This window comes from Brassica napus, chromosome C9 (assembly GCF_020379485.1).
Source record: "Brassica napus cultivar Da-Ae chromosome C9, Da-Ae, whole genome shotgun sequence".
NCBI lineage: Eukaryota > Viridiplantae > Streptophyta > Magnoliopsida > Brassicales > Brassicaceae > Brassica > Brassica napus.
In genome coordinates this window covers 11,465,511-11,476,766 of record NC_063452.1, presented here as the reverse complement: position 1 = coordinate 11,476,766, position 11,256 = coordinate 11,465,511, and the positions used below count along the sequence as shown (strand labels likewise).

At 38.8% G+C, this 11,256-nt stretch overlaps 1 protein-coding gene and 1 pseudogene across 1 annotated transcript; both read left to right on the top strand.

Moving 5' to 3' along the window:
* The first annotated feature begins 3,187 nt into the window (after positions 1 to 3,187).
* On the top strand, positions 3,188 to 5,092 carry LOC106389236 (serine/threonine-protein phosphatase PP1 isozyme 3). The gene is made up of 4 exons (XM_013829445.2): positions 3,188 to 3,640; positions 3,771 to 4,330; positions 4,505 to 4,714; positions 4,810 to 5,092. Exons 1-4 carry the CDS (start codon positions 3,463 to 3,465, stop codon positions 4,825 to 4,827), a joined length of 966 nt encoding a protein of 321 aa, XP_013684899.1. The 5' UTR covers positions 3,188 to 3,462; the 3' UTR covers positions 4,828 to 5,092.
* A 109-nt stretch (positions 5,093 to 5,201) lies between these two features.
* Positions 5,202 to 11,112, top strand: LOC106386402 (annotated as a pseudogene).
* Positions 11,113 to 11,256: the final 144 nt, after the last annotated feature.

Here is an 11,256-nt window from a genome sequence, read left to right as displayed (position 1 = left end):
GTTGTGATTCCGGTGCTTTAGGCATATATCTTCCTTCTTCTTGGTGGTTTTGGTCTTTCGATTATTATTCTTCCTTTGGCCCGCTTTCTTAGTTATTTGCGTTGATGCTCTAGTTTCTTATTCTTAGTTTGATTATCTTATGATATTAATAGTGAAATAAATATATAGTTTGTAAATGAAATAATAAAAATTAGTAAAAATAATAAAATGGTGAAAGTTTATGCTATTTTTATTTGTGAATAAATTTAATTTTTAAAATATATTTATACTCTTTTATTTATTTCTTGAATTTTAGGGACCAATAAATATGAGAAAGATTAGGTAGTACATAATTAGAAATTGATGGACCAAATTGAAATAATTTAAATGAAGAAAGATTTAAAATTATAAAACAAACATGAGGACACATGTCAATAAACCCTTCTTCCACATGTCATAAGAAGGGAAAAAGCTAACTTTATATATATATATATAAAATATTTTTCTTTACAATATTAGAGTCATCAAGTTTGAACACAACGAAACGTAAACGTGGACGACCGCTAGGAGTACGGAATAAAGTGAAAGGTATACACAAAATTATATCACTGAATCCAGCAATGTTCTATATTATTTGATTATTAAAAGGCCAAATATGATAGAGACATGTCTCGACTAATTGGTCCAACAAAATGATTTCATTTATTTATTCTACTTCTTCCCGAACAGCTCCATCTGCAGGAATTGTGCCACAACATTTTGCCCCACAATTCTTTGACCGTAAGTTATCCAACTATATCTTACAAAAAAACTAATATAAATATATTTACAATGGTTTTGTTAAGTTCACACATATATTTTACTAATAATGGTTTTATGTGAAAAAATGTATCCTCCCTAGGTGGCTGCGACATTTGTGCGTTACACGGTATATAGATTCCTAAAGGATAACATTTAGGGTAACATTTGTGCGTTACACGGTACATAGATTCCTAAAGGATAACATTTTTAGTCTATATTAAATAGACTAGCTGATTATAACACACAATTTACATTTAACTCCATGTAGTGGCAAGAAAAAATGCACGTGGCATGCGAAGGGCAATATTATTATCAAAACGTACATTAAGAAGGATAGAAGGTAAGCATCAAATAGTAGAACTTTAGCTTCTCATTAAAACAAATAAATTATGTGGAATAACCAACAACAAGTTTGTTTATAGGACCTAGCGTATCTACGCCCACACAAAATCGGCAACTCGGCGGAGCTAAAGGAAAAGGTACATATTTTCCTACTTTAGATACATTATATGTTTACATATTAAACCATCAGTAGAACTTGCATCATATTAAGGTCTCATGGTGCAATACTTTTTTGTTAAATTAAATAAATCAAAAAATTATTAAAAGAGTAAATTAAAATGGGCAAATCTCATAAATAGACTTTTTTCAAGTTTTGGTTAGAAAAATAGACCACACAAGAAAAATGACCAAAATGTTTTAGATAATATGATTTCAAATTAGAATTTTTTATACCTTTTTAAAAACTTTTTAATTTTCGAATTTTATTTAAATTTTTTCCAATTTTTTTTTTGTAATTTAAAAATACTTTTTCAAACTATTTTTAAAATTAAATCTTCAAATTTTAAATATTTATTTTCTATTTTACAAAATAATAAACCTCAATCCCAAATCTCAACCCCTTAACTCTAAACCCTAAGGTTTGGATTACTTAACCTTAGGGGTATAAGTTTATATTTACCTCTTTAATGAAATATTTTGTTCATTTTGTGTGCAGAACATGCAACCGAAGATCACAGCAATTGGGACAACACCCTCGGACCGCAACCAATAATCGTTCGGATCATTAGGATGTGGCCCATCACAAATCACAAAAACAAAAATGCTTTTCTAGGAACAACTTTCATTTGTCTTGACATCCAAGTTTGTCTAAAAAATACTTACCTTTAATTTATTCAAACAACATTTCAAATGATTGCTTTAAACCACTCAACAACAACAAAAACTGGAAGGGCGGGTGCCTATTTCTACGTCTGACAAAATGTACCAACGGTTCGACGAAGGGAAAATTTATCACATTAGATATTTTAATCTTCTTCCCAATAACCGACGGTACAGGCTTACCGTTCAACCTTACATAATCAATATCAATGAGACAACAATAATTACACTCATTCAAGAAAACATTCAACCGATTCCTTCAAACATATTTCGGCCCCAACGCTACTCCCCAGTTGATCAGCTTAGCAAGTTCAACCAACTTCCTCCCAAGTAAAAAAAACCCTAACCTATCTGACATACAAATAAATTCACTGTTTTTGTCGCTAAAAACAAATTATTCCCACATATGTTGTTGGCCGAATATGCCTCATCCAAAGAACTGATTTATATAACCACAACACAGATACAAAAATCATCATTGGATTGCGTTTAGACAGGTACTCACATTTTATTAAATACTATTTATTTTAACTAAAAAATATATAATCTGATCATTTTTGTAGATCCAAAATGGTACGTCTAACTATATGGGACAACCAGGCGGTTTATTTCAGGGAGTTGAATCGCATTTCTACCAGGAAACATCAAATCATAATCATCACAAGTATCATTCCACGATTGCATGAAGGTAATAAGCTAAACATAAAGTTTATGTCAAAATAAATGCTTACACATATTTCACTTTTCAGGGAAATTATCACTCACAACCACACCTGGATCGCGTTTCTATTTTGACAACGATATTGATATCATACAATGCTTACAAAAGAAGAATAAACTGTTATCCTAAGCATGATGCCATACTCCACATGGGATCGAACAACAAGACAGCAAACGACACCAGTCAACTATTTTAAATTTACGCATTACCGCGAACGACAATATATTATTCAAAATTACCTTTGTTTAGAAAACAGAAAATTATCACCGCATCACATTAAAACAAAAAACTCTATGGTTAATTCTACAACAAACAAAACTTAACTTTCACTTTCTCAAACTTAAAACTACAAAAAAATCTAAATTTACTTTAGTTAAACATGTTATCCGCGCGAACCGGGATCTAGTATTCTATAAAAGTTAAATGAAAATACCTTTAGAAATCCGATTTTCTTAACATCAATTGGATCTAAAAATGAATTAAGTATATATTCCTTATCCATTATCCATGTAACAACGCCGTTAAATTGTGTAGACTCCGTTAAATCTTTATTTTTTTTTTTTGTAATTTGGTCAAAAGACAAAGCCGTCGCTTCCGGTTCACACGAGCCGCACGAGTGCTTCGATTAAAGCCGATTCCGTCTAGGTCTCCGTCTTCTCACCCTTCACAAAACTCAATTCTCTCTCTCTCCTCTCTGCGTCTATTGATCGGAGACGTTGTGATCATCAGAACCGGAGGTCGGTAACAGAAAACTCTTCATCTCATCCGGTTATCGGAATCGGAGGGTTTTTGGTCATTTGATGGAAGATAGTGTGGTGGATGATGTGATAAAGAGGTTATTGGGGGCCAAACAAGGGAAGACGACGAAGCAGGTGCAGTTGACGGAGGACGAGATCAAACATCTCTGTTCCACCGCTAAGCAAATCTTTCTCAGTCAACCTAATCTCCTCGAACTCGAGGCTCCCATCAAGATTTGTGGTATCTTCTTTCATTAGATTCTCTGTTGCTTGCTTATCTCTTGATTGATAGCTTATCAGAGATGTTTAATCTTTGATGGTAGCGTTTTGGTCAATAGATGCATTTTTATAACGGTGTCGTTTTGATGCAGGAGATACTCATGGTCAGTTCTCAGATCTCTTGAGGTTGTTTGAGTACGGTGGCTACCCACCTGCTGCGAACTATCTGTTCCTTGGGGACTATGTAGACCGCGGTAAGCAGAGTGTCGAGACCATTTGCCTCCTCCTCGCATACAAGATCAAATACAAAGAGAACTTCTTTCTCCTGCGTGGGAACCATGAGTGTGCTTCTATAAACCGTATCTACGGATTCTATGACGAGTGCAAGAAGAGGTACAGCGTTAAAGTGTGGAAGATATTCACTGATTGTTTTAACTGTCTCCCTGTTGCTGCTCTTATCGATGAAAAGATTCTCTGTATGCACGGTGGGCTATCGCCTGAGTTGAAGCATTTGGATGAGATCAGGAACATTGCTCGTCCCGTTGATATTCCTGATCATGGACTGCTGTGTGATTTGTTGTGGTCTGATCCGGATAAGGACATTGAAGGGTGGGGAGAGAATGACAGGGGAGTTTCTTACACCTTTGGGGTTGATAAGGTTGAGGAGTTTCTTCAAAAGCATGACCTTGACTTAATCTGCAGAGCTCATCAGGTACTTTGAGTAAACTGTTCTCAGTTTCAAACTATGTTTGTTGAATAATCTGCAGTGTTTGGTTAACTTCTCATACTAGAGGCTAGTAGGCTACTAAAGCTGATGGCTTTGCTAGATTCTTGAAGTTGGAATGTTATGTTTTAAGCTAATGAAGTTTGATAATTTTCCCTTTAGGTTGTGGAAGATGGGTATGAGTTCTTTGCAAATAGGCAGCTAGTTACGATATTCTCGGCTCCAAACTACTGTGGAGAGTTTGACAACGCAGGTGCGATGATGAGTGTGGATGATTCCCTGACATGCTCTTTTCAAATCCTTAAAGCGTCTGAAAAGAAAGGAAACTTCGGGTTTGGCAAGAATGGCAGGCGAGGAACCCCACCTCGCAAGGTTAGCTTCTTTTAAAAGCATGAAACGATAGATTTAGTTGTGTCTTTTAATCAATACCATCTTATGCAAAATCATTGTTCTCGCTTTCTCTTTAGGGTGGTGGAAAAGGCTGAAGACAAAATAAATCATGTTTCTTGGCTCAAGACACTTTGCTTGAGCTGAATGTTATTATCATCAAACAGTCGTCTTCTTCTGCTCTGGATCACTTATGGCAAAGGGGGTATTCCTATCTTTTCCCTCACGGAGTGAATATGAAATATCTGACTATAAATCTTTTGTATCTTTGAGTGAATCTTTAGATATTCTGTGAGATACACTTTGTGTTGTTTTTTTTTTTTTGCTAAAACATTTAATGAAAACCCTGATGTTCTCCTCTGACGTTGTAACTTGGTTAAAACGGCAAGCTGTATCGTTTAGAAACTTAAAAATGATAGGTCAAAGTTTGGCAAAACCCTAGTTCCATCTTGATTAGAAGAAAACTAGTTATCTTTGTAGAAGAAATTAGTAAACTGGAATTGAACTAGTTTGAAAACGAACAATTTCACTTTCTCGATGGCCAAACAGCCGTGAAGCAACTATAAGAACCACTATGTAACGGCTTATGATGGTTTCAAGGTCGTTAGGTTCCCTTATCGACAAGACAGAGATGTGATGATGCCAACCCTGAATTCTCAATGTACTTTATATATTTACTGATGGATTCTTGGATAGTGACATTCCAAGATACATAGATCAAGTTGCTGAATTCAACATTTCCAAAGTTTTTTAAGATCGAATTCGGGTTTGAAGCTGCGAATGTTTTTTTGATTTTGAGCTAAATTGTCGTTGTACCAAGAAGATATATTTTGTGGCAGATCATCCATTTTCTTTTCTTGATTAAAGAAGACAAAAAACTGATACCTAATTAATTAATTCACACCACTGGCACTAATTAACATTTAATCACCATCGTAGGCCTGGAACGACGACTTTTAGGTCGCTTAGAACTTTTCATGTCAAGTCGTTCACTATAAAAGCATGTCAACTCTTTCTTTCACAAGTAGTTATCACCTCTAGTTGCAGATTAAAAATGGATGTGAGAGAATCTATGAAGAAGCAAAACGAACTCGCCATGTTCCTTGGAAGGCACGTCTTCTCTTCAGAGGCCAAAAAACACTCTAACATCGTCTTCTCACCTGCCTCAATATACTCCGCTCTAACTCAGGTGGCTTCTGCTCCCAGAGACCCCTCGGTCGCCGATGAGATCCTCTGCTTCCTGAATTCTTCGCCCACCGATGAGCTTAACGCCGTCTTCACCGAGATCGTTTCCCTCGTCTACACTGGCGGTAACGCCAACGGCGAGCCAGAGATCTCGTCGGTCAATGGCGTCTGGATCGAGAAAACTCTCTCCATTGACCCTAAGTTCAAGATCTCTTGGAGAATTTCTTCAAAGCTGCTTTCAAACTTGTAGATTAAAAAAAAAAAAAAAACTAGTAGATTTTTTTTTTTTTGCAACTGATTTTTCTATTTAAAGCATCAGAATACAAAAAAAATCAAGCTTAGCCAAAGCCTTAGAGTTGTGGGCGTAGCCCATTAGTGACAGACACACATCAAGTAACAACAAAGCCCAGTAAAAAAGACGCTTAGTAACCGTAATGAAAATTGGGGAAGGAGTCGATGTTGTTTGATCAAATTGAAGACGAGGAGCTGAACCAATACTGCATCATCTGGGAGCACCTTGTGGGGTTTACATCCCTGAATGATTGGATTTTATTTCTGATGTTTCTGTCTATTTGCCTGGTAAGAGAGGAGACGTTACGGTAGTTTTGGCGATGAAAACGACAGTTTCTTTCGGTTCAGATCGTGTAGATCGCCGCTTGCCAGACAAGGTGACAAAGTCTACTGTACCAAGTAGGACCAGGGAGAGATTGCATGTCCTGAAGAGTACCATACCAATCACGAGAAGGTACCAGTCCCACCCTAGATGCCAAGTGTTGCCAAATATCCCATGAGAAGCAACAATCAAATAGGAGGTGGTCTCTAGATTCATTAGCCAAAGAGCACAAGAGACAGGAAGGGCTGACGTTCCGTCCCCAAGAGATAAGTCGATCTCGAGTAGGGATTATGTTGAGTGTAACCAACCAAGTGAGAAAACAGTGCTTCGGGACTCCACCTTTTAGCCAGACGACATGTTTCCAAGGAACCTGAGGCTGATGACGCTTAACCAGGTTATTATATATTGCTCCAGTTTTGTATTTTTTCCATTCAACATCGTCCACTACCCAATAACTTTCATCTTCAATTGCAGAGAGGGAGATAGTAGTTAGATGAGCCTGCACTAAGACTTGATTTTCCGTTCTCGCAGGTCGTATGTTCCATGATCCATTGTCATGAAGATCCCGAAGAGTAGCTGTGAGCGAGACACCCATCGCATTATGGGGAACAGGAGAGAGGAACTGAGAGATGTTACCAAAAGGAGACCAGTTATCCGTCCAGAATTTGATCGAGGATCCAGTGCCCACATGCCACTTAACCCAGTTGTAAGTAAGCTCTCTGAACTTGAGCAATTTATTAACGAACCAAGGATATCCTTGCTTAGGATTGATGGTCCAGAAACTAGAGAGGTCCCCCTTAAGAATTTCTCGCTTGAACCAGACAACCCATATAGAGCCAGACTTAGAGAACAGCAACCAAATTAGTTTAATAGAACACGCCTTGTTCCAGGCTCGAATATCTCTGCAACCTAGTCCACCTTCCGCTTTAGAGAGAGTCACTGTGTCCCACGCAACTCTAGCTGAGTGGCTACCTTCGGAGCTGCCATGCCATAAGAAGCTGCTACAAAGAGAGTTTATTTTATCAATACAGGCTGTAGGAATAATAAATGTTGAGGTCCAGAAGTTGGTGATCCCATCTATGACTGTATTGATAAGTAGAAGCCTCCCAGCATATGATAGTGCTCGCGAACTCCAAGAATTAACTTTTCCTTTTATATGTTGTATCAGGGGGCGCAGTGTTGAAGGGATAGTTTCTGAGCGGAAAGCGGGATGCCAAGGTAGCGGACAGGCAGTGTTGCAACCGTAAGACCCGTGGACGTCGCTATAAGATCAATCTGGTCTTGAGGAACCGCACAAGTGACAAACGACGTTTTCTGGAGGCTGATAGCGAGACCAGAGTCACAGGCGAATTCATGAAGGATGTCTAGGATTGCTTGCACCGAGGAGAGCTTACCATCAATGAAGATGAGTAGGTCATCTGCGAAGCATAGATGAGTGAGATTTGAGGAAGCACACTTTGCATGATATCCAAATCTTCCTGAAGCAGCTCCCTGATTAAGCATATGGGACAGGCAGTTAATCGCTATGACAAAGAGGTACGGGGAGAGGGGATCACCCTGTCTTAATCCTCTTTTTCCTTTGAAAAACCCTTGAATCGTCCCATTATATCCCACAGAGAATGACGGAGTACAGACACAAGCTTTAAGCCAGCTGAGATAGAGAGCAGGGAGACCCAATTAAGGAGGAAAGACCAATGAAGAGGAAGTCCCAGTTGAGTGTATCAAAAGCCTTTGCAATATCGATCTTGAGAGTGATGCACGGAGGGCCCTTCTGTTTATGGAACCCATCTACAAGGTTAGTAGCCAATATAGTATTTTCAATGAGAAGCCTTCCCTGGATAAACACTGTTTGATTTGGAAGGACAAGGTCATGCAGGAGCGGCTTGAGCTTTGCAACTAGGATTTTGGAGATCAACTTGTAGATGGTCGTACAGCATGATATAGGACGGTACTCAGTGATTGCTGAGGCTCCAGGGTGTTTCGGCACCAATGAAAGAATGGTGGAGTTTAAAGCAGCCGGCAGGAAAGCAGAAGTGAAGAACGCAGCGATGGAGTCCGTCACCTCAACTCCAATAATCGACCAAGCCGCTTTATAGAAGCCGGAGGTAAGGCCATCAGGCCCCGGAGCCTTGTTGGGATTCAGCCTCAGCAGAGTCTTTTCAATAGTTTCACGAGTAGGAAGAGCAGAGAGGGACTCACATTGTTGTTGAGTGCAACGGAAGTCTAAGAGAGAGTGGAACCAGTTTGGAGTTGATATGGTTGATGGAGTATTTTCTGGAGCTATAATGGATTTGAAATGAGCTACTGCCAGCTCCCCCATAGCGATAGGATCAATTAGAAGAATCCCCTTAGGCAACAAGAATGATCTGATAGAGTTGACAGCAGTGCGAACTTTCCAAATCCGATGGAAGTATGAGGTATTGAGATCCCCTTTTTTTAGCCAATTAATTCTCGATTTTTGGCGAAAGTACGCTTCCTCTATCCTCCTCAAAAATTCCCATTTCTCGTGAAGTTCTTTTTCTTTTTGAAACAACTCTGGTGTAGGAGATTGGAGAAGCTCAGCCTGCACAAGTTGTAACACACTATTAGCAATGGTAACTCTTTTTTGAATTTTTGAGAAGTTATTTTTGTGGAGTTTTCTGAGAATTGGTTTTAATTGTTTGAGCTTCCAGCAAAGATCTCCAAGGAAAGTTGCATGTCCTCCGGCCTGAATCCAAAAGTCCACAACCGTCTGAACAAAATCCGGGTGAAGGGTGAGGAAGTTGAAGAATTTGAATGGCTTAGTTCCGGATATAGGGAGGGGCAAAGCAAGGTCGAGGGAACAGGGGGAGTGATCAGAGATATTTGGTGGGAGGAAGGTAGCAAGGCTATGGGGGAGGTAAGAGATCCAGGCTTGGTTTACAAGGAGTCTATCCAGTTTTTCGGTGATTGGAGAAGCAGGCTGTTTATTGAACCAGGTGTGGAAAACTCCCTTGTAACGCAAGTCAAAAAGATCAGCTTGCAAGAGACAGTCAGAGAAGTCAATCATGGAAGCAGAAAGTGAGTTTACTCGAATTGAAGAGTGCTCTGAGGGGTGCAAAATCTGATTGAAGTCTCCACCCAACAACCCAAGGGCTAGTGAGTAGAGAGAAGGTTTGCTGGATGTTTAGAAGATGCACCCAAAGTTCAATTCTTTCTGCTTCAGTATTAGCAGCATAGACAGCGGTAAAGGTGAAAGTGATAGAGGAAGGTAGCGAGACAGTACAAGTGAGTGTCTGCCTTGATTGCTCGAGTACTTGAATAGAGACCGGGTGCTGCCAGATAACGGTTGGAGGGAGCCAGTAACTCGTAGATTTTATATTAAATGTAATTTTACTAATTTATCTGCGTCGACAAGTTAGATAGAATCTTGGAAAGCAAGTTTGAAATGTGTATTTATATTTTTTGAAGGCTGAGGAAGTGCGTGTGGAGGTGAACTCATGGGTTCAAGAACGCACCAATGATCTCATCAAGGATCTTCTTCCTCCTGGTTCCATTACAAACCAAACCGAACGTGTTTATGCAAACGCATTGTACTTCAAGGGCACTTGGCAAACCTCCCCATTTGATGACTACGATACACGTAAGAGAAAATTTTACCTTCTCAATGGCTCGACACATGTCTGTGCCATTCATGACTAGTGACGAGGACCAATACATAGCTGCTTATGATGGTTTCAAGGTCGCTAGACTCCCTTTCCAGGGTGGCCGTGGTGATACAAATCGCACGTTCGCTATGTATTTCTATCTACCCCGCAAGAAAGATGGGTTGGATACTCTTGTGGAGAGAATAGCAACCACTCCTGGATTCTTGGATGCTCACATTCATAGTTGCGAAGTTAAAGTTGGGACATTCAGAATCCCAAAGTTTGAGATCTCGTTCGGGTTCTTGGTTTCGGAGGTTTTTAGTCAGTTGGGACTGGATTCAAATAAGTTGTACCACAAAGCTTGTATTAGGATAGATGAATCAGGCGTTGAAGCTGCGGCTGCCACTGCTGATGAAGCTTGTGGTTGCTATCTTGGTATGGAACCTCCAAAGAGGATAGATTTTGTGGCTAATAAACCATTTATTTTCTTGATTAGAGAAGACACAACTGGAACTGTTTTGTTTGTTGGTCAAATCTTTGATCCCTCCCAATCTTCATAGACATACCAACAGCAAAAACATAAGTTGATTTGGTCTCTGTTTTATCTATGTTTTCCCTAAGTTGTAGGAGTCATGAATGACTCCATCGTAGTGCCTGTTATGTCCTAAATCAATGGCTTTTCTGTTGTTTCTTATAACCATACAACATTTCATATAAATATTTGTTTCAAAGTAACTAAGAAACTACTTCCTTTTTTTTGGTCAAACAAGCAAGAAAATTTTGGTCCATTGAATGTCTAAATGTCATGACACAACACATCACAACAAAGAGAAAACACATAAAAATCACCCGCATCCTCTCAGTAAACATGAAAATTATGATCTCAGATTTGGTTTATACATTTATCTCTTGGGGTTTAGGTCAATGGAATTATTAAACCAAGATTGATATGATTTAATTAGGCACGTTCATTTGTCATTTAGATGATCTATCCAAATGATCTATATAGATGTAATTTGGAACTGTTCGTTTTTCCTTCTAAATGTTCATCTAACATGGATCATCTAAATGAACTTTCCTTGTAGATGACTTTTGTAAATAATTGATTTAATCATATTTTTTAT

Bases quoted from the DNA above. Each gene is read 5' to 3' on its own strand.
- LOC106389236 (XM_013829445.2), top strand. From the start codon at position 3,463: ATGGAAGATAGTGTGGTGGATGATGTGATAAAGAGGTTATTGGGGGCC. The intron at 3,641-3,770 runs GTATCTTCTTTC...GTTTTGATGCAG, and splicing joins GGCTCCCATCAAGATTTGTG to GAGATACTCATGGTCAGTTC. The intron at 4,331-4,504 runs GTACTTTGAGTA...TTTTCCCTTTAG, and splicing joins TAATCTGCAGAGCTCATCAG to GTTGTGGAAGATGGGTATGA.